Below are 24601 nucleotides of genomic sequence, written 5' to 3'. Positions count from 1 at the left end.
TGCCTTCAATCCCTTAAGGCTATATAAATCACAGTTTAAAAACATGCTCTGAAGCCCCATCTGGAACTGCTGGCCTCTCAAACCCTGTCCCCTTAGCTAATGACTCACCTTCTGGCTTACTGCTCAGCCCTTCTCTCATTCTTTCACTGGACTTCCTTCTCAGTCTGTCCCACTAAATAAAGGGACATCCCCAGGGCTATTATAAGTTTCTTTGTCTTGTCTCTTCAACGGAGAAGCCCTATCTACCCTAGACTTAACACAAATCTGACTCTTCCCTAGAATCCAATAACCTCACCATGTTTTCTGTGAGAACTTCTTTCTCCATTTCCTATTAAGGTAATGATGCTATCTCACGGCTCTTTGTTGTTACTTCCAGATCAGTTCTCCTTTACTTTGAACTTAGGTACTTGGTATAAAAGCTACTTCTTTTTTTTTAATGCTTATGCCAGTAGTGGTTTTCAAATCTGTATTAACCTTAGAATCCTCTTCTAGGATAATCCTTTTCTTATGATTTTGATACCATAGTGTCATCTGCCGAGTATTTGCTCTTTCAAGTAATTCTTCCTTTCCTTATATTTTAAATCTCTTCCTCAACATACATAAGAAATACATATATATACACATAGAAAACCAATGCTGGCTTCATTCCTTTCTTTTAACTATCTTATTATACTTACCTCTTTCTCTTTGCATTGAAGTTTCCTAAAATAATAAGCTACATATCTCTAACTTCACTGGTACTTCAAATCCGCTGGTATTGAAAGGGGACTTGCAAAGGTCACAAAAAACCTTCTGTTCCAAACATATCAGAAACACCTCATCTTAATCTCAGGTAAAATCTCTGAACAAACACTATTCTTGGGTTTCTATGAACCCGCTCACTCTGGCTTTTCTCTTTCTCTTCCTTCACTGACACGCCATGATGCTCTCCAATAGAGTCACCTCTTCTGACTACATATTGCTCCCAGTGCAGTCTCATGTACAGACAAGGCTTAACTACCATCTATGTGCTCCACTTCAACCACTCCCTACCACAGAGCATCTTTACCAGCACCTCAAAGTTAAATATTCCAAACCCAACTCGTCCGGCCATCTTCTAATCAAAGAGTTCTGCCTCTGGGGGCACTACTGCCTATCAATTCAGACAGAGAGACGTAAGAGTCAGCTTGGACTTCTCTTTTTCTTATTACCTATATTCAATGGCTCTACAAGTTATGTAAATTCCACTATTTATATATTTCTCATCTATTTTACTTTCTCTCCATTTCCAGTGTCATTATAGTGTAGGCTCCAAGAACATCTCCAAACTTTCACAACCACCTCACGACTGGTCGCTCCTGTCTCATTCCATTCTAATACATCAGCCACATGACCACCAAACTGTTTCTGGAAGTCCGGATCCCATCAGGTTACTTATTCCCATGTTTAAAATCCTTCAATGGCATGCCACTGCCTACAGGATGAAGTCCAAAATCTTTAGCATGCCACTAAAGGCCTTCTGTGATGTGGCCTCAGCTAACCTCTGAAGCTTCGTCCATGCTCTTTCCTCACAGTCTCCTATGCATCAGCTCTGTTTTCTCCCTTGCTTATCTCGCACATGATTCTTTCCTTCGTTTGGAAGGTGTTCTCAACCCACCAAACCTAACAATCATCTGCTCTCCCTGATACTACTCAACTTGAGCATTAATTCCTTACTGCACCTTTGCAGACATCCCAAGGTGTTCTTTCCTTTCTGCTCTTATGCACATCTCTAGTGTGCTATTTATTATATTGGTATTTTACTATTATTCTTTCTCTATTGGACTGTGAGTTTCTGAAAGGGAAGAATTTTGTCTTTTTGTTGTTATAAACTGTATATCACTAGCACCTATTCTATGGCCCAGCATATATTAGAGTTTAAAAAGTATTTGCCAAGTAGACCTTCGCATACTATAGGTCCTATTCTTACTTCCATTCCTTTGCATTTAAGATAGAACACTATGAACTCCCACTAAAAATGGCAATGAATTAAGATGGGGTGAAAGGAAAATTTATCTGTTCCCTTTGGAAAAAGAATGTTTTAGTTTCCTATGGTGAATGGTAACACCTGCTCTCTGATTTAAATGTAGACAGCGATTTATAACTTTAACGAGAGTTAAGGACACAGCATTCTGTCACCCAACCAAGTTACTAAACGGCAGGGCCATAAAGTAAACCAGGAAAGTCAGCAAACACAGACTAACTTTGAATGTAAACATATTTAATTAAAACTTTTCGAGGAAGTGAAATTTTAAAAATTAGGGGTTAGCATAGGTACTACTAGAATCTAGTACTGGCAACTAAGCCTAATTTTAGGCAAATTTCCCAACAATAAGTAAACAGGACTGGTTATACAATCCCATCTATAAAAATTATAGTTAAGTAGGCATATGCACAGTTACCTACAAATAAATTAGATTATTAATTTTAGGGGATGAGGTGCCCTCATTATAAAAGTGCATAATATTTAAATGTGGCTACATATGCAAATAAAACTTATTTTAAAACAATAATCATTTACATACAATCCCTAAAAATAGAAGTACTGCAGAGCCAGATATTCTACGACTAATCACAGAGAGTTCAGAGCCCAGAACAGCTGAATTACTCACAATGCAAAGTTATATTAAAAAATAAAAGGCAGCATTTGTTTGCTGAACACAAGGAGTTTACAATGGAATTTTCCAGGTGTCCTCTGCCAAAAATGTCAGTACTTTCTACCTAGATACTTCATGTTTGTGTTTCCTTTCTTTTCTGCACAAGGATACTGCAGTGTTCTCACTGTAGCCCCTATTCTAGAGCATGAACTTTCCAAAAGCCCTCCCTAAAAATGCTAACTGGAACTATCTACAGCATTAAGAAAGAGAACTCTTCAAATCACATCTATCTAGAATGGCTTTTCCCCTTAGTATTGAGATGGGAAGGTACAAGAAATATCTTTTGATATCTGATAATACAATTTCAATGCTCCACTCAGCGTTATGTCATTAGACGAATCTTCTGTACAATTTTGATAGTTCTAACTATGAGATGCCTTATATTATTTGATAACATAATGTAGCTTCCTAAAAAACTAACTACATTTAACATTGAACACAAAAATTTAATTTAGCAATTCTATACATGACACTTTAATACTTTTGTTAGAACACACTAGAGAATTGTTGGAAATAAAATCACCATATATGGAAACCGGGGATTACTATTAATCTAAAAATGATAAATTTTATAGTATCCAAATTAGTTAAACCAAAAAACCTATAACATACTTATTATCAAAATGAGTATATTATTATAAAATGTCACTCACCATCCCCAGCAGGAAGTCCTCTCTCCTTTTTTTCATCACATTTGTTGCATTCACTAAAGTAAAGCAGCAGGAACATATCCAAGAGTACCCAAATCAAGGAGGTGGCTAGGACCACCTTGCAATATGCAAATTTTCTCATGGCACTTTAAGTCAAATGCAAAATTTTAAAATATATATATATAAATATACAAAGATCATGAAAATTTTTCCAATCTGGTTTCATCAGAAATCACGTTCATAACCTAGAGAGGAAAAAAAAGATTAACTTAAAAATTCAGAACCTAGAAAATTAATTTTAAGAATATGCATATGAAATTTAACTATGAATAGTTTATAAATCACTTAGAAAAATACTTTTAAATACATAAAAATTAACAGTATCAAGAATACACAAATAACGCCTACAAATCAATATACAACAACCAGAAAGGAAAATAAGTAAAGAATATAACAGGCACTTTGCAGAAAGGAAACCTAAATAGCCAATAAACGTGTAGAAAAGTGCTCAATTCACTATAATTAGGAAAACGCAAATTAAAACAGTGAGCTACAATCTCATATCCATTAAATACAGGGGGCTTAACTGCCTTCTGTTCAATTGCTATATTAAATGCTAAGCTGAAGCTAAGCCATTTATTGCCACAGGAGTTTAAGAAACCAGTGATTCTCAGTCCATTTTGACTATTCACATTCAGTTCTCAGGGCCCAAAAATTAATATGAGTACTCCTAATAGCCTGTACTAGAGCAGTTTATTGGGCTAATTCTTGCCCCTCTGTCCTACTGAATTTCATTCTTAAAATGCTATGGTCACCAGCCATTCAGAAACAGACTCATAGAAAGTATAATGGAAAAGAAAAGGGTATTGTAAGGATCTGAGCTCTAGTCTTGGTGTTGACAGTAAATTTACAGACTTCCCTGATCTTTAGTTCCTATTTGCATGTGCACCCTCCACCTCAATATGCTAAAATATGAGAAAATGACTTGAGGAACTTTCACCAAATTTAGAAAGTCATTTGGGATACTTTGACTAGAAACATTTCTGGCACATAAGGAGCATTCTGAGAGATTTCAGCGAGGTACGAAGTCATCTAAAGAGCAGCTGATACCAAGGCTTTCAAAGACCTGTTTTACTCCTGATCAGGAAAAAACCAAGCCAAATGCATTTAGGTTGGTGAAGGAAACACACACTTTGTGCATATACCCCACAGAGAAAGCCACATGAGCAGATGCTATGAAGGACCAGGATGATGGGCAATGCAGCAGCTTCTTAGAAAGGGAACTCTAGCATGTTCTATAGCAGGCAGCAGAAATGCTGAACAATTCAGGACAGGCCAGAGAGTTTATCTATGAAAAAAATATAATAGTTCTTGCCTATATCGCAAGGTTGCTAGACAGCAACTTGAAAAGCACACTCCAAAATACTAAGTGATACTTATAAGTCTGAAGTATTATTTCTGCTCATCTCTATGGAAACTTTGATCACTTGCCTATATTCTTCCCTTTCATCGAACCAACACTCCCTGACCGCACAATGAGAAAAAGGGTGCTGTCATATTCTTGCCTCAAAATCAAACTTATTATCTGATATTGTGTCACACGTGATGAGCAACTACTGATAACTATGGTAACTGGGGTGAGGGGAGACTCAAAAGCATTAGAGTGCAATGTCATGCAACAATAGTTCTCTTCAGAGAAGCTAGATATATATAAATTTATATTCTGAGCTACTTCACATGAAAGACTTCCTCTTTTGATCACTGGCAAAGCAAACAGACTGACTGCCAGTACGCTATCTGAGATTCAAATGTAGCTTTATGTTCTCTAAAATCTGCTGTGTGTGTGTGTGTTTAATGCATACAGCCTAGAATACTTAAATGCAAATCTTTAAAACTTTGCATCCACTCCTATTTAATTTTTCCGAGTGGCACAATTAAATTCTAAAATTGAACATTAAATGCAGTTGGGATGGGGGGAGTGTTTGAAAGGAGAGGGGTATAGAGAAAGCAGGAGGTATAGGGGGAAAGGTAGATAAAGGAGAGGGAAAATCTTTGAGACCTACAGTTAGGCAGATTCCTTACACAGGAAAAAAAACCCACAAACTGTAAAAAGATTGATAAACCAGCCTTTATAATTAAAAGCTTCTGCTCTTCAAAAGGAACTGTTACAAATATTAAAAAAACAAGTCAGATTGAAAGAAAAAACTTACAAACTACATATCTAATAAATTACTTGTATCCAGAATATAGAAAGAACTTTCAAAATACAGAAACAAAATTCCAATAAAATAGGCAAAACATGTGAACCATCACTTCACAAAACAGCAATGCAGAAGGCAAACAAGCATGTGAGAAGATGTCTGACACTGTTAGCTATGAGAGAACTACAAATTAAAACCACAATGAAACACTGATACGAATGTCTAAAAGAAAAGAAAAATGCCCAGTGCTAGCAAGGAATTGGTGCAACTGTAATTCTAATACATTACTATGTATTGATGCAAAATGGTACAGCCTATCTGGAAAACAGCTGGGTAGTTTCTTCCCATATAAATCACCAATTTAATTTCGAGCTATTCATTGAAGAGAAAACATGTCCACATGAAGACCTATACACAAATCTTTATAGCTGCTTAATCATAATCATCAATATCTGGGAACAATCCAAATGCCTATCGCCTGAAGAATGGATAACCAAATTGTGGCACATCTATACAGTGAAAACCTCCTAGCAATCCAGCAATAAAAAAGATATGCATGCAATAATATGGATGAATCTCAAAAGTACTGTGTTAAGTAAAAGTAGTCACAAAAGGCTGCATACCATACTACATAACTCCATTTATATAACATTCTGGCAAAGGCAAACTATGGGAACCAAAATTAGATCAGTGGTTACCAGGAGTTGTGGGAAGGGAGTAGGAGATTGCCCTCAAAGGGACATGAAGGAATTAATGATAATGAAACATCCCGTATCTTGCTTGTGGTGGTAGTCATAAGACTATGTTCATTTGTGCAAACCTAGAAAACTATACCTAAGGGTGAATTTTACTGTGTATATAAATTCAACCTCAATATACTTAAAAATAAATAAATATTGGTGGGGGACAAATTTAGAAGGAGAAAAATTGCTTCATGTTTCTTCAAATGACACATACCACAATTTATCTTGGAAGTCACTAAAAGCTCAATTTGTTTTCTCCCAACCACAATAGATTAAAACCATCCACTTGAAGTGCATTTAACTATTAAGTATTTTTAAAAGTTATAAAATCAGAATTACTGTCAAAGTACAGAGATCACTTGTAACAGGTAAACTACTTATCCTACCTACAAGTCATATGCCGGGTTTTTCCAAAGATAGATCAGCATTTTCTAGGGCTAAATGATTATTTTCTCCTATCTTTTATACTTCAAACCAAAGGCTCTCCAGAAATGTTAAGCTGTAAAGAGTCTTGGCTCAATAGAACCTTTAGGAGAAAATGAGAGCTTCAGTCTCTCAGACCTAAAACGTTATAGACTCTGGAGTATACTGTGGAGCTTATCTTCCCTCTCCTAACAACACAGCACTCTCAGGCACCCGGACCTAAGATCACTAACTTTACATCATACTGATGAGGCAGAGGTATGAGATATGAGACTCTTCAATAGATCTATCTATTCATTTAATTTATAGATGGACTTTCTGCCAGAAAAACTAAAAGATTCAAAAAGTTGTCCTCCAACACAGTTAGGAGAGCCTACATTATTTTATTTACTAATTATATATACTATTTGTTCCATTTCCCAATCAGAACTATCATCAAATGTATTCATTCACTTATTGACTCATTCAATAAACACAAACTCAGTAAATGTAGGGAATGTGTCAAATGCAGGGGATACAAAAATAAACAAAATACACTAACTCCCTGTCCTTATAAAGTTTAGAGCTGGCTCTAGGAAAGTAGGCATTACTCACATAAATGTGACATTTCAATTGTGAAACTGCTTGAAGGGAGGTACACCTCATTATACACATTTGTAATAGAGGGACCTGACTTCGTCAAAAAGGATTCCCTGAGGAAGACATGATTTGAGGGGAAAACAAGCATTTGGAGCAGAGAGCAGCAAAAGCACTACAGCAAGGAGCCCAGCACTGAAAAGTCAGCGGATCGAAGACAAAGGAAGAAACTGATGTGAAGTGAAGCAGGAGCTGGACAAAAGTGGGCAGATTTAAAATATTAAGGGACAAACTCCATGGGATTTAAGGATGATTAGATGGGAGAAAGAGGAGGAAATCCTGGCTTGTACAACTGGATGCAGAGTGGTCCCAGTCACAGAAATGGAACCAGTAAAAGAGAATTATTTTTGGAAGGGAGGAGAATTAAGAGGGGAAGAAGCATACATTTGATATTGGACATATTGAATATGAGCTATCTTTGATACCTTCAAGGAGAGATGTTAACCACAGCTGCTGCATACAAAAGTTTGTGGCTCAAAGGAGAGAGGTATAAGGTAAAAATACACAGATGGAAGCCCTGCTCTCATGCAACTTTTAAAAAAATCAATACACAAAATAATGTTTGTGGATCACAATCTTCCTCCTAGTGAATATGGTGGAAGGAAGGATGTGTGATTTCAAGGGTGGCCATTAAACACACTTCCTCCTGCCTCTCTCCCAGATCACATATTCTGTGAAAGCCAGTGCCATATCAGGACACTCAAGCATCCTTACTGAGAGGGCCCACATACTAAGAAAGTGAAGCTTCCTGACAACAACCAGCACTATCTTGCTAGGCATGGAAGTGAACCCCACTTTAGAAGCAAGCCCCGTAATGTCTTAAAGTAAGCCAACATCTTGACTGCAACATCCTGAAAGTTCCCGAGTTAAGTCTCGCCCTACTAAGCGATCCCTGCATTCTTGACCCAAAGAAAATATGAGGTAATAAATGTCTACTGTTTAAAGCCATTAAGTTTAAAGGTAAATTGTTACTCATCAAAAGAGAACAGCAAACTGGGACTAGAGAGAAAATTCTTTAACCTATAGTAAACTATTTAATTGCAGAACTTCTGGTTCATTTCTGTAACATTAATAAGATAAATTATGCATACTAACTTCAATTTGACATTGTACTAGAAGTCTAAGCAGTAAGATAAGAAAAAAATCGAGAATTAGAAAATAAAGAGACAAAATTATCTTAGCAGAAAGCATGATTTCTACACAGAAATTCTGAAAGAATAAATTCATTACATGCTGAATACAAGATGAACATGTAACATTAATCAAGCTCCTGTGTGGTAATAGTAACTAATTAGAACATATAAAAGAAAACAATCACATTCAAAATAGCTATAAAAACTCTAAGGTATTTGGGAATAAAGTGAACAAAATATGTGCAAGACATATTGTGGAGCTTTATTAAAGAAGATAAAAGAATAGATATATAATGTTCAGAGAAAAAAACTCAGCTTCTTTCCAGAATGAATTTACAATTTTTTTTACTGAGGTAAAATTGACATCTAACATTATAATTTAATATAATTCTAATCAAAACACAAATGAAGGTTTGTGGGACAGGATTTATTATAAAGCAGAACTATCTAAAACCATGCAGTGCAGAAAAACAAACCCACACATGTGTGGAGTATTGGAAAGGCATTATTACAAACCAGAGTGGAAAACTGGTGCAGGGACAAATGGCTATCTATATGGTAAAACAAACTTAGATCCTACCTTATACCACAACAAAAGTAAATTTGGTAACCAAAAAAAAACCTGAAACCAAGGTTATTAAAAAAATGTAGCATGAATTTTGGCCTATAACATATACTGGCTAGGTAAGTATGGCTATAGCCCCTTAAGTTTCACTATTAGTCTCCACTTCCTAATAAAGTATTTAGGCCACTGTCTTTGAGTGGAGTGATGTTACTGATTAAAATTTAGCACTGAGAAGGCCTAGCCCCGCCCCCACCAAGAACAAATTTTAAGGTATTAGTTAGTATATTCTCATTCTACCTGAGTATTTAACAAAAAAACTAAACAAAACCAATTCAAAACTCCTGCACAAACTGACGTCCACATTCCATATAAACATGAATATTCTCTATTTCCCAGGTGTTACCCCAAGTTTAGAGGCTGGCAGATCACACATATCATTTGAGACACTCATGGCATAAGCTCCTATAAAATTTACTTGCTGAAATGTAGAGCATTCAATGTTTGATATCTTGAGTGGACTATCAGCTTCTAACATAATAAATCGACTTAATTTCTAGCAATACCTTTGAAAGTTTCTATTTTTCCTAATTATAAAATAATACGTGCTCAATGCAAAGAACTTAGCAAACAAGGATAAGTAAAAAAGAAAAAAAATGACAAAACCATCTATAAATCCTAATTCCGGTTAAACACTACTACCAACAGGTTAAGTGTTTTTCCAGTCATTCAAAATTGAGAGTAGATGCATTACATTTTAAAACAGGTTTGTAATGTCTATTTTGCCTCGTTTTAGTGTCTTAAATGTCCTCATCAGGGGTAAAGAAAGGGATGGGTGTGACTATAAAGGGGTAGCATGAGAGGTCTTCATAGTCATGCTGTATTCTGATTTTTTTAAAAATTAAAGTAATACGCTCAACAGACATTTCTAACCCTTCTTCCCACCCCAACCACTGAGCATCATTTCTTAGGCAACAATAAATGTTAATGGTCACACTTCACAAAAGCCCTGATATTCACAAAGATATGTCAAAATGCCACGTATTGTTTTACATTTAAAGAATAGACATAAAATGGATATAAACAGAAGTAGCTTCCTCAAGGGTTTCTTCTGGTAACAAACTCAGCCCTTTGGCCACAAGACAGTCAAATGATCCAGCCAGGCCAACCACAGGACCTTCCCCCTTGTCTTCTTGAATCACGGAGCTGGAAGCCTATACATCTAGGATTGTGGTCAGCCACAACTGCCCAACACTCAGAGAAAGCCTGCCTGTAATCCAAGCGAATGAGGACAGGCAAAGGCATACAGAACAAGAGGCAGAGGGTCCTGATGGTGACCAAGACCCTGACTCTTCCTAGGCTTTTGTGAAAATTAGGATTCCTTCTATTAGTCCCCTTTTCTGCTTAAGAGAGCTGGAATTGGTTCCTGACACAACCAGAACACCTGGGATGGTAGGGGATGAGGAAGTGGAACTTCAGGTAAAATCAAGCAGGTTCTAGTCTACTGATGAGGCTCTTCTACTAGTCATAAACAATGATACATTATAAGGCACACTATACTATTTAAAAAGATACTTTTTAGTAACTCGAATCACTAAAACATATCAAATATCTTATGTATAAAACTCATCACAGAAATAAAGGATCACAACACAGCATACACGTATCACCCCCCCCCCATTTAAGATTAAGAACATCACCTTTAATGTTCCCTCTCTAATCCCATTTCTCCCCAAGCTCCTCAATGGCAACCTCTATTCTGAATCTATCATCCTACCTTTTCCCAATAGTTTTAGTTTACTGGTATCCATAACAATACCTTGTTTATATTTGTTTCTGAACTGCTTATAAATGGAAAAATCTGAGACTTGCTTATTTTCTAACACTGAAACACTGTGTTCCTGAGATCCATCTATATGTTGTATGTAGTGTAGTTGATTCATTTTCACTGCTGAAGAGTATTCCATTGGCTTAGTATACCACAATTTACCCGTTCTACTCTTAATGGACATGTGGGTCTTTTCAGGCTTCTCTAATTTAATTACAAGCAGTACTGCCATAAACATTCCTAAGCATGTTTCCTGGTACACAGGTGCAAGAGTATTTATTTAGAGCAGAGGTCAGCATATTTTTTCTGAAAAAGGCCAGATGGTAAATATTTTTAGGATATGTGAGACATAAGATCTCTGTTCCAACCACTCAACTCTGGTATCACAAAAACAGCATAAAAGATATATAAACAAGTAAATGTGACAGTGTTTCAATAAAATTTCATTAATGGATGCTGAAATTTGAATTTCATATATTTTTCACATTAAGATTAAAAATATTATTTAAAAAACTTTAACCATTTGAAAAATGTTAAAAACCTTTCATAACTATGAGTTGTCACACCACACCAATCCCTGATCTAGAGTATATCCGTAGGGGTATTAGATCATAGGGTATGCATGTTTTAAATATGACTAAATATGACCAATTTGTTTTCCCAGGTGGGTGAAGCAAAATAGAAATCAAAATTAGAGCTATGGATGTGTTATATCTTTAGTAACACTTAATGATGTCAGACTTTTTCCCCCCACAACTTTGTGGGTATGTAGTTGGTATTTTAATGTACTTTTAATTTGAACCTCCCTACCATCTCTTATCTTAGTGGCTATTCCATTTCCTCCTCTCTAATGTGTCTATTGAAGTCTTGTCCCCTTTTATACTGGGTGGGTTCTCTCGACTTTCTCCTATTAGTTTGTAAAGATCTCTCTACAGTCTCTATTCTAATCTTGTGTCAGTATACGTACTGCAAGTATATTTTCCAAGTTCATAGTTTACCTTCTTATTAAAAGGTGTCTTTTATGGTTCACATTTTCTATCTTAAGAAGTTCTTATCTATCTAGAGATCATTTTTAAAATGTTTCAAAGTCTAAATATTTTACAGTTTTACACTTCAGGTTTAAGTAAAGATTCAATGTAATTTTCTTCCATGTGGATAACCTACTGTCCCAATAGTATTTATGGAAATTCATCCTCTTCCTAACAGTATGCAATGATAACTTTGTCACAAACCAGGTTTCCTGGGTTATGTTCTGTTCCATGGTATCTATCTCTACACTACACTGATGTCTTAATTATTACAGCTTTATAATAATTATTGATGTATGGTAAAGCAAGCCTTCTCACTTTTCACTACTTTTTAAGGAGTATCTTGGCTACTCTTGATCCACTGGCCTTCCTTAGCTATGATGACCATTTAATTCCCTAAAATTATTTCTATCCACTACAAAAGAAATCTAGTAGGTAAAAGTGTTTACATGTCTATGGTGGAACAATTCCACTGTTCTGAGAAAAAAAAATTTAAAAATCATAAAGGTCATAAAAGACAAGCTGGTGATGAGGAGTTAAACTCAAGTCTAAAAGTTAAATTCTGAAAGTGCTTTTCGAAATGATATAACTTTGAAAACAACTTTTATGTCTACTATATTGTTGTTCCTTAAAAAAAAAGTTTCAGTATTTTAGAGTCATAACTCATTACATGCTCTCTGGATATTTGCCAAGTTCTGGCCAATTAAGTTCTTGATACCATGTCAGGAACTGTGTACGTACAAGCATGAAGGCATCGATCCATACCAGGTAAGATCTTATAACACTCTTAACCACCAGTTTAAGAGACTGACTGGCCATTCACATTACAAAAGATAAACATCAATTGAGGAAACCTGGCAATAAGAGACATCCAGATAGGGAAGTTTCTAAACAGGTTTTATCAGGAAGCAGTATAAGATATTAAACTGTCTGCAACAAGATTTTCTTTAAAATAAGTTTTTTCTATAGTTTTGTTTGTTTTTGTCTCTCCTTTACCTAAAACTCTTATATGGCTTCCTGCTGGCCTTCTGTTTTGTTCTAAAGAACACCATTACTGCAGGGCCCAAACCTGAGAGATCTCACTAAAAAAATTCCATGGTCGAATTAATTAGGAGAGTGGTATATACTCTATTTGCCCTGGGAGATTTATCCTGTATATTATCACACTAAAGCTTCTGTGAAGTTCTGCAATAAGGAAAGCTATTTAACTTGTTAACTTAGAACTTCTCATTTTCAAGCATAGAATTTTACCCATCTAATGTTGTCTTTCTTTTCTGCATAACATAAGCAGGTCTCAAATAGCAACAAATAAAGTAGTAAAGACTGGTTTCAAATCCTAGAATCTGGATATTTGTAAATTATGAGTTATTTCTTTCTGCAAAACTGGTATTTTTTGAATCTACAAATTCTGTAGAAAAGAGAAACCATTGTGTTTAAAAGCCTCTCACAAGGAAGGTCTTCATAAAGGGAAGGGGAATTCTTCTGTAATATCTTGATTTATATCTTGATTTAATTGTTTTAAGTTCATATTTCTATTGCTCTTTAACATAATATATACCTGGATATAATACAAATACTTGTGCACAAAAATTGGAAATGTAAAAGTCACTGTTATATAAATCTTTAAAAGAATCTACAAACTTCTCCTCAGATAAGTGAAATTTGTCAACTACTTCTACCATCTATTTTTTCTAAGTTTAGAATGTCATTCTAAATTTCTATCATATCCACATTAAATACTGCATTCATGAAATGCAACAATATTTCATGTACAATACTATGAGGAAGGAGTTAACAAAGCAGGTCTGTTTTACTCAGTCCTTGGCTAATTTCTGGGGGATGTCTGAAGCCATGGCAATGGCCCCTGACAAAGTGAGAACCAAGCTCCTGAAATGTTCATAGTCACTGGGGTTAAGGATGTTAGCATTGTTTAAAGCAATCAAGATTTATGATGTGTACCTGGTATCTGTTTTGCGTCTTAAGTTTTAGTTACCAGGGCGGGCCATATAGCAGGAATGCGCCTCTATGACCAGCTTCCTATAAGAACTCTGTACGGTAATACTAATGTGCTTCCCTGGCCAGAACTCACTTTGCACATGTTTCTATCATTCACATCTAGACAGAAAATTGTGTCCATGTGATCTTTGTAGCAGAAAGACTAGAATCCTGTACCTGATCTCCCTCTAGCATTCACCTATACATATCCTTTCCTGTTGTTCCTGCACTGTATCCTTTGCTGTAATAAACCTTAACTGTGAATACAACATACGTTGTGTGATTCCTTCCAGCAAATCAAATCAGTGGGCATTCATGAGACCCGCAGAATAAACACCATTAAGGTATTTGGTTGACCATTACCTACCTCATATTTTTCAGAAGCTAAATGATCATAATCACAATCTCCTTAAATTAATAAATCAATGTACAGGATAAAAGTTAACGCTGCAGGCCTGCGACTTCTATCCTTAGAAAGGCTTGGTTGCAAGGCTGGCCCCTGGCTAGCGTCTGGAAATTTTAATGAAAAACAGTTCCCTACATTGACAAAACTTACCTTAAATGATAGGTGTGCCTCAACTGTTTGTACAAACAATATGGTTTATGCACAATCCCTGCTGCCCTTCTTGGATTCTGAAATTTTGGTACATGCGAGGCACAGGGTACCTCCAAAACCAGACCCGATGTTTCCCTGGTTGACAACACTTCACATGTGCTGTCACAATTCAGTATTAGAGGAATAAAACACATCCTGAATGACTCCACTGGGAGAGGACTCTTGGAAGTTTGTGCATGGTTTCCTCCAGACTTTGCCCCATGTACTTTTTCCATTTGTATCCTTTCACTGTACTAAATTTTAGCCATTATCATGACTACATGCTGAATACTGAGTCCTCCCAGTCAATAATGAACCTGGGGGTGGTCTTGGGAACCCCTAACACACAGGATATTAACACTGAAGTAAGAGTCTATTAAGTTATTTGGGTTCGAATTTCAACTCCAACACCTATCAGTTACGTGATCCTAGTAGTGTTACTTTATTTACATAAACATTGACTTCTTTATTCCTCTGAGAAAAATATACCCACCTTATAGTCCCATTACACTAAATCAAATGAGGTAATGCACAACACACTCAGATACTACAGTATTCAGTAAATATTAAATAGTATTTTTAGAGGCACTATCTTAGATGAAACAAAAAAATAAGGAACCTATTATATAGTTGTACTTATGCAATGAGAATTCAAACAGCTATTTGAAAAAATGGAAAAAGACGCTCAGAGTTAAAGTTTAATCCTATATCTTCAAAACTGGCTCTATGAGTAATATCTAGCCCATATGACAGAATTATTGAGTAAGCTCAAGCAGGTTAAACCCTATACATTAAGTATCTTTTTATTTCTAAACCTGCTCTTCAAATTAACCTCTGTAATGAAAAGTGAATGTACTAATTTACTAGTACTGGGCTATGTATGCTTTATGCCTGACAGTTTAATTTCTCGAATTACTAAACTGAGATTTTAGTACAAGCCATTTTCTTGTATATGTATGAGGCAGAAAGTCCAATCGACAGAAGTTTGAAATTTATAGAGCTATAAGAACGAACCCTAAAGTCATTCACTCCCACTATCAACTTACCCCAAAGTGGTTTTTCAAATGAATTCATATACCAAATCCATATGTCCCACATCTCCTGTTGAAAAATAAATTGCCTAAAATCAGTTTATTACAGAGTAACTCTGTCCTTCCCCCTCATCTCAGCCACCCTATTCCACTGGACTAAAGGCCAGTCACCAACTAAGAGCGAGGGCCATGTCTACTTCCCCAATGCTGAGTACGATACCTGGCACACAATAAGTGTTCAGTTAAGGTCTATTACATGAATGAGTGAATCGATAGAGTATTATTGAGATCCAACACCAAGCTCAGTGGAAATACTGTCTTGCCCCCTCTTAGAAATCTATGAGGATATTAACTTTCCTGATGGGCAGGCCAAAAACACATACATAGCATCTGTGGCAGATATTGTTTGTTCCTTATCCCACCCTTAGTCCCCATGTTTTTTATACCATTAGACCCCCAACTGAATTCAAGTGATCATTCTCTGTTAGACTACCTATTCTTGATTGGTTCAAGCCAACCGTAGCTGTTCTAGTCCTCTTACCAATGCAAGTGGCCAAATTTTAACCAATGAACCCTGAAGGGAAGTCTGTTGGGAAGCATTCAGAAAAAGTTATGTTCCCTCATAGAGATGCTAAAGGAGAAACTATATTTTTCCACCTTTGGATTTTGTTTGTATAGAAGTGCTGGAGTCATCTTGAGGCCATGAGGGAAATCGACATGCTGAGGATGACAAAGGGTAAATACAGAAAGCACATGAGACCCATGGAGTCACTAAGCAGACCAACTCTGAAATCTCCTATATCTGGACTTCTAGTTATGCGAGATGATAAAGCCCTCATTGTTTAGGTAATGTGCTATTATAGTCAAAAACATTCCAGTTTACCACCCAGCGACCTACAACTATTGATTCAGATAGGCACATATTCCATGAAGAAAAAAATGAGATATGAATTACTTAGAAATCCAAATTAAGGAGTCTATTTTTATATGAAAGTGCACAGAAGCCGAAGTTCAGTAAAAATTTAATAGCTATGAACTAGAACTTGGTATAACATGCCCATCTTAGACACAGCATTATTTATCTTAATCATATAGCTCTAATCCATCAAACTTTAATAGATAGCAAACATGTGCAAGACACTATGCTAAGTAATCTCATATATATAAATATGAAAAAGACTCAGTCCCTGTCCTTAACAAGTTTGTAGTTTAGGGGGAGAGATAACAAGGTGAATTTATGTGGCACCTCACAATTTACAAAACCCTTTATATCTTTGTGACAGGTTCCAAGTTATGTGAGGCTATAATGAACAAAGGAAAGAAAGTGGTACAGGAGGATGACTGGGGAATTGATCTAAGTTAGAAAAAGGCAAAATTATCTTTCAGGTGAACAAAACTATGAGCTAAAATAGGGAAGTAGGGAAATGCAGGGAGTGTCTTGTGGACTGCAAACTGGGAGATATAGCTGAGAGAGTTGAGTTCAGAACATGGCAAATCTTAACTATCATGCTAAGGAGTTTGAAGAGCAATGGTCAGGGGAAGCCTTCCCATGTTTTTACTTTTATCTCTTGAATATAAATGCCAAATTATTACAATAGAACACTGTGGTTTCAGAAAATTTAAATCTTTCCTCTCAACCATGAACTCTGACACTAGGAAATTCACTACCATCATCAATGATGTAAAACCCCAGGGATCCTGGGGAGCAGTTTCAGACAAATAAAGGATCAGGTAAGAACTTCCAACAAGCCAGGGGTCTATGCTATTTTCTGGCCATAGAACCTTCAAAGTCTCCAAGGTTTTGGTCTATATTTTTGCCAAAACACCAACCTTAGCCCTGAGTGCTAATGTTGCCCTCTTCTCAAATGATCACTCTTCTTTCTTTTCCACCTTCTGAACAAGTAGTCTTTATTTCCTATTTCTAATTTCTCAGCCCCTCGACACAGTGTAATCTGGTTTCACTTCAAAGAAATTATTTGTTGATCAAGATTCTCTAATGCCCTAACTACCACGACTAACCTTCAGACTTCAGTCTACTTGATATCTCAGACTCTTAAATTATTTTAGGAAAGGCAGGCTATAAATAAAATATAACCTCTTGTTTCCTTGGCTCCCAGGGAGATTTCTTGTCCTTCGACTCTTCTGATCATGCTTCGCAGTCATCTTTCCTGGCTCAACCCCTCTGCCCTGGATCTGCCCTCAGGTTGCTTGATACTCTACACACCCTCCCTGGAAATTCAGCAGTTTGAAAGCTTCACCCACCATGTGCCAATGGCTCCCATGTCTGTATCCTGGAACTTTCTGGTTAGACTACAAGCTCCTCCAGGATAAGAATTACGTTTTTCATACTCGAGCCCTAAAAATCACATGAAATGTCTAAAGACAGCAGAAACTCATACAAAACAGCATCTCCACCCCATCAGTCATCCCTTTCTAATGCCATACCTTCCATTCTAGCACCAAACAGTAATTTACACCATAATGTATATATATACACATACATACACATATATATGTCAGTTTGTGAATTACATTGTAAGCTCCTTGAGGGCAGAGACTTTATTTTGTTTAATGTTATTACTACAGCATCTGAAATAGTATGAGTTCAAAAATTATTTTTAAATGAGGGAAAATACCAGAAAACAATACCATGCAAGAAGAAATAAAGGTAATTGAAATGAAAGCATTTTAAGGTTGTGTTTAGGGTAGAAATATTTAATTTACTTTAGACTTCTTAGGATCAAATATTATTGAAAATTAAAAGGTATCAACTAATTAAGTAAAAACAACATGTAAAACTTAAAAACCAAAAGTTGAAAAAAAGGAGGAATTAGAAAATCAATAAATTCAAAAGAAAATTGCAAGGAAATTTAAAATGAGAAAAAAACACAAATACAGAAAGCATAAAATGAAATTATAGGAATAAATCTCAAAACGTAAATAATTTAAATGAAAATAAAAAGACTAAATGTATCCATTAAAAGATAAATTGTCTGGAAATTTTTTTTTACAGAAAGCTATATGCTATTTATGAAACAAACACTAAAACCATAAGGATTCAGAAAAGTTAAAAGTGAAAGCAACCTCACTAGAAAATATACAGATGGCAAATAAGAATATGACAAGATGCTCCATATCATGTCATCAGAGAAATGCAAATTAAAATGAGATACCACTACACACCTATTAGAATGGCCAAAATCTGGAACACTGACAATACCAAGTGCTAGTGAGAAACTCTCTCTTATCCAACAAGAACTCTCATCCATTGTTGTTGAGAATGCAAAATGGTAAAGCCACTTTGGAAGACAGTTTGACAGCTCCTTACAAATCTAAACATACCATCCAACAATCATGCTTCTTGGTATTTACTCAAAGGAACTGAAAACTTTTGTCCACATAAAAACCTGCACACGGATATTTACAGTAGCTTCATTCATTGTCAAAACTTGAAATTAACCAGGATGTCCTTCAATATATGAAGATTAGGTTACAAATGAATAAACTGTGGTACATCCAGACAATGGAATATTTTTCAGCAAAATGAGATACTGAGCCATAAAAAGCACGGAGGAACTAGAAATACATATTACTAGGTAAAAGAAGCCAATTTGAGAAGGTGATATATTGTCTGATCCCACCTACGTGACATTCTAGAAAAGGCAAAATTATGGTGACATTAAAAAGATCAGTGGCAGCCGGGGGTGGGAGTCAGGATAAACAGGCAGAGCACAGGATTTTTAGAACAATGAAAATACTCTGTGTGATATTATAATGATGGATATGATATTATACATTGGATCAACGACTGAATGTACAACACCAAGATGTACCCTTAGGTAAACTATGAACTTTGATTATGATGTGTCATTATAGGTTTATCCTTGATTTTAAAAGAAAGTATAACTGATGAGTGATGCTGATAACTGGGGGAGACTATGTAGGCGTTGGGGCAAGGAATACATGGGAAATCTCAGTACTTTCAATTTTATTGTAAACCTAAAACTCCTCTAAAAAAAAAAAGTCTTAATAAAAGTAAATATGGGAGATATCCTGGGAAAACTCTCTTGCACATATATATATAGAGAGAGAGATATCAGTGCAAAGACTGCAGCACTGTTTCCAATGGTCAAAAAGGTATCAATTTCTTCTTTTTCTTTTCTTTTTCTTTAATCTTTTTAATTGAAGAAATGACTTAAATTTTTTACCCCTGTCTACCTCCCCCCTCTCTCCTCCCCTCTGGTAACCACTAGTCCATTGTCCATGTCCAAGGGTCTCTGTTTGTTTGTCCCGCTCTTTTGTTGCTTTAAGGTTTATATCCACCTATATGTGATATCATGTGATTTTTTACTTTTTCTGTCTGGCTTATTTCACTTAGCATGATTATCTCAAGGTCCATCCATGTTGTCGCAAATGGCAGTATTTCATCTCTTATTAGGGTTGAGTAATATTCCGTTGTATATATATGTACCACAGCTTCTTTAGCTAATCATCTATCATAGGACACTTCGGTTGCTTCCATGTCCTGGCCACTGTGAATAATGCTACTATGAACATCGGCGTGCAAATATCTTTTCGAATATGGGTTTTCAAGTCTTTAGGGTAAATATCCAGTAGAGGGACTGCTGGATCATACAGGGAGATCAATTCTTAGTTTTTTGAGGAACCTCCATACTATTTTCCATAGTGGCTGTACCAATTTGCCGTCCCACCAGCAGTGTATGAGGGTTCCTATTTCTCCACATCCTCTCCAACATTTGTTATTACTTGTCCTGTTGATTGTAGCTATTCTAAAAGGTATGAGATGATATCACATTGTGGTTTTGATCTGCATTTCCCTAATAGCTGGCAATGTTGAGCATCTTTTCAAATATTTGTTGGCAATTTGTATGTCATCCAGGGAGAAGTGTCTGTTCAGGTCCTCTGCCCATTTTTTGAATGGATCGTTTGTCTTTTTGTTGTTATTGAGTCATATGAGTTCTTTGTATATTTTGGATATTAGGCCCCATCAGAGGCACTGCTTGCAAATATATTTTCCCATTCAGATGGTTCTCTCTTTACCTTGTTGATGATTTCTTTTGCTGAGCAGAAGCCTTTTAGTATGAGGTAGTCCCATTCATTTATTTTTGCTTTTACCTTCCTTGCCTCTGAGGTCGAATTCATAAAATCCTCTTTAAGTCCAAGGTCTTCAGTTTAGTTCCTATGTTTTCTTCTATGCATTTTATTGTTTCAGGTCTTATATTTAGGTCCTTAATCCATTTTGAGTTAATTTTGGCATGTGGAGATAGACAACAGTCTAGTTTCATTCTATTGCAGGTGGCTTTCCAGTTTTCCCAGTACCATTTATTGAAGAGGCTTTCCTTTATCCACTATATGTTTTTGGCTTGTTAAAAATTATTTCCCCATATGAATATTGTTTTTCTTCTGGACTCTCGATTCTGTTCCACTGGTCCATGTGTCTGCTTTGCTGCCAATACCATGCCGTTTTGATTACTGTTGGGCAGAGTGATGCCTCCAGCCTTGTTCTTTTTTCTCAGGATGGCTTTGGCATTTCAGGGTCTTCTGTGCTTTCATACAAATCTGATGATTTTTTGTTCCATTTCTTTAAAAAATGCCGATGGGATTTTGATGGAGATTGCACTAAATTTGTATAATGCTTTAGGTAATATAATCATTTTAATGTTGATTCTTCCAATCCAAGAACACGAAATATCTTTGCATTTCTTTGTATCTTCTTCAATTTCTTTTAAGAGTCTTATAGTTTTCATTATATAGGTCCCTCACATATTTTGTTAAATTTATTTGTAGGTATTTTATTTTATTTTGTTGCAATTGCAAAAGGAATTATTTTCCCCACCTCTTTTTCTGATGCTTCATTATTAGAGTATAGGAATGCTATGGATTTTTGAATGTTGATTTTGTATCCAGAGACTTTACTGTATTTGCTTATTGTTTCTAGTAGTGTTCTTGTGGAGTCTGTAGGGTTTTCTATACAGAGAATCATGTCATCCATATATAGTGACAGTTTGACTTCTTCGTTTCCTATTTGGATGCCTTTTCTATCTTTCTCTTGCCTGACTGTACTCACTAGGACCTCCAATGTTATATTGAACAAGAGTGGCAATAGTGGACAGCCTTGCCTTGTTCCTGATCTTAGAGAGAAGATTTTTAGTTTTTCACCATTAAGCATAATGTTGGCTGAGGGTTTGTCATATATGGCCTTTGTTAAGTGTTTTGATTACAAATGAGTGACGTATCTCATTGAAGGCTTTTCTGCATCTACTGATATGATCATATGATTCTTATTTTTTAATTTATGTAGTGTATCACATTAATCGATTTGCCTATGTTGAACCTGTGCCCCTGGGATGAAGCCCACTTGATCGTGGTGTATAATCTTTTTAATATGTTGCTATATTCAGTTTGCTAGTATCTTATTTAGAATTTCTGCATCTGTGTTCATGAGAGATATTGGTCCGTAGTTTTCTTTTTTGTGTTATCTTTACCAGGTTTTGGTATCAGGGTGATACTGGCCTCATAAAATGAGTTGGGAAGTACTATCTCCTATTAAATGTACATTAAAAGGAAAATGGTAAATGAACTATATAACAGAATACTATATTGCAGTTAAAATTAAACTAGAACTATATGCATCAATATGGGTAAACAATGTTGAATGCAAAAAAACAATATGAAGTATATGTGCAGTATAATCCATTATACAAAGTTTTAAAGCATATAAATTTCAGACATGTGCATGGACACAAACATATATTATAAAGATAGAAAAATATTCATGAGAATAATATACCAAACCCATACCATGGTTATTTCTCAGGTGGGAGGGAAGAGCTTCAACTATATTGGAACTTTAGTATATGAAAGATCTAAAATCATGGCAGACTACAAGTTGCTCACCTACTATCTACTTTCTTCTTCTTATGAATCAAACTGCCATATTACTAAGACTGGTAATTTACATATCCTGGCCTGTCTTGTAGAGTAAGGTGGCCAGTAAGTTAAAATCAGAAATCATTGGGTGGGACTACGGAAAAGTACTGAAAGGGGACTGGCTACAATGAGACATGGGCCCCTTTGCCTTACTTTTCCTTTATTCTGCTGCCCGGAATGTGAACACAAGGGTGGAGTTGCAAGGACTTTCTTTGTGACCATAGATCACCTGAGAAACATAGCCACAAGCTAAGGACTGCAAAGCAGAAAGGTAAAAGAAGAGGGTCCTTGATGACCACACAGCGGCCATATCCCAAGAGGAAAAAGCTCTCTTTAACGAACTTTTTTTGGAGGAAGTAGGGGTACAGGGGTCTTTTAGATGTTAACTGACACAGAAGCAAATACAGAAAAATGTTAAGACATGGGGAAAGACAGATTCATGTTTGTTCCTTTTCTTCTGCTTCTATACTGTTTATGTGTATTTAAATTTCCTTATGTGAAAAAATACCTTTTATATCTCAGATTTTAAACAGATTCTCAAATGTTACCCATAGACAACTGTTAGCCAACACATCAAGCCAAAATGCAAAGGCAACTTGTATACTTTATGAGGTGGCCAGAGTAGATAAAGAGCAAGGCGGACCAGAGTTTGTCACCCCCAAATGTGCCTTTTGGGATACTAATTTTAAACTGGCTATTAAAAAACAAAAGACTCAGAAAGAACTTTTTATCCTCTCCCTTACCTGCCTGAAGGAATTCAGATTTCTAAAACAAAACAAAAACAAAAAACAACAACAAAAAACCTACTTAAAGGGAGGGAGCATCACATAAATGCAGCAGACGTGGAGAACTCCAGTGAAGCCTATTTTTTGGACTCCTCTCTGTGTCCCACTGTTCAGGAGGCCCAGCAAGGATTTTTGTCCTTTCCATCCTGTGAATTGCCTGCTTCCCCTTTGAAATCCTAGATGCCTCTGAACGCTCTTCTTTGTCCAGAATTGCACAGAAATGCAACTGCTCAACCTGTCCTCAGCTCTCATATTCTTACGGAGCCCACATATGATATGTAGTAAATTTGGACATTTTCTCTTGTTAATTTGATTAGTCCTGCCAGCAGAATTTAGAAAGGTGGGAGTAAAATTTGTTTTTCCACCCCACACTAAAAACTGGCCAACCACACTCTGAAAGAACAGTTACAATACTACCAGCACTACTACTGCCAGTCTGGGTAATAAACAAGAGTGGAAGATACCAGTCTCTTGGCTCTGGGCTAGGGATGAGAAAGACCAAAAACAATTTGCAGACTAAATGGAAATTTCCTTTTCCTATTTTTCCTACTCCTTGCATTCCCCAAAGTTCACTGCCATACTTTTCCTCTTCCACAACTGGATCATCTGGGAAGAGAAAAGGAAGAAAAATATCAAAGAATACTAGCAGCCTAAGATGAAATTTTCTTTTACAACTGCAAAATGAAGGTTCTTTTGAGAACTACTTCACTTAAAACACTGCCTGATGTTACCTGATATTAAAGTGACATTTTGAAATCTAACAACTTATAAATTTTGCTTGAAAGACCAATAAAAACAGAAATTTGGGATGAAGGTAGATCTTGGCCCAATAACCTGTAATGTTTAGTTACCATGTGGGGGAAAAATGCTTTTTCATTTATTAATATGTTACAGAAAGACAATGCTCTAGTTAGCCATAAATTCTACTTTATAGATTTATCACAGATAAAACACTGCAAAACACACATATTCTTCATTTTCTTCCCTTAACTAGTCAGCAATTTGGTATGTCGTTTTTGTTTTGTGTTTTTCTTTTTTTCTTTTTCTTTTTTTTCTTTTTTTACTAATTTGGTTTCTCTCATATTTGTTTTCATCCTAATGTCACTTAACATCTTAGCTTATAACTTGAGTGATTGTTCTGCATTCTCTCCTGATGTTCTTACTCCACTTTCTGGCTCCTTGCCTTTTGTTTCTGTGAATGGCTATTCTAGGCTTCACTCCCTTAATTCAGTCTTCTCCTTTAATCAGACTGCTTTACATAGATACTAGTTAAGATCCATACTAGGAGATAACATCCCAAGTGCCTTTTCTTGGAATATTTTTCAGCTTTTTGGGGAAAGATTATAGGATTTGTTTCCTGCTCTC

The 24601-nt window shown here is 35.9% G+C and overlaps 1 protein-coding gene across 1 annotated transcript in view; it reads right to left on the bottom strand.

Moving 5' to 3' along the window:
- Positions 1 to 15587, bottom strand: part of GALNT1 (polypeptide N-acetylgalactosaminyltransferase 1) — a 62300-nt gene extending 46713 nt beyond the window's left edge. Inside the window, exons 1-2 of the mRNA XM_036229964.1 lie at positions 15516 to 15587; positions 3329 to 3570 (exon numbers count right to left, since the gene is read on the bottom strand). Of these exons, the coding sequence (XP_036085857.1) occupies positions 3329 to 3467 (139 nt within the window). The 5' untranslated portion in view covers positions 3468 to 3570; positions 15516 to 15587. The remainder of the gene's footprint in view (positions 1 to 3328; positions 3571 to 15515) is intronic.
- Positions 15588 to 24601: the final 9014 nt, after the last annotated feature.

Source organism: Rousettus aegyptiacus, unplaced genomic scaffold (assembly GCF_014176215.1).
Source record: "Rousettus aegyptiacus isolate mRouAeg1 unplaced genomic scaffold, mRouAeg1.p scaffold_m13_p_12, whole genome shotgun sequence".
NCBI classification, from domain to species: Eukaryota; Metazoa; Chordata; class Mammalia; order Chiroptera; family Pteropodidae; genus Rousettus; species Rousettus aegyptiacus.
This window is presented reverse-complemented; position numbering and strand designations above follow the sequence as displayed.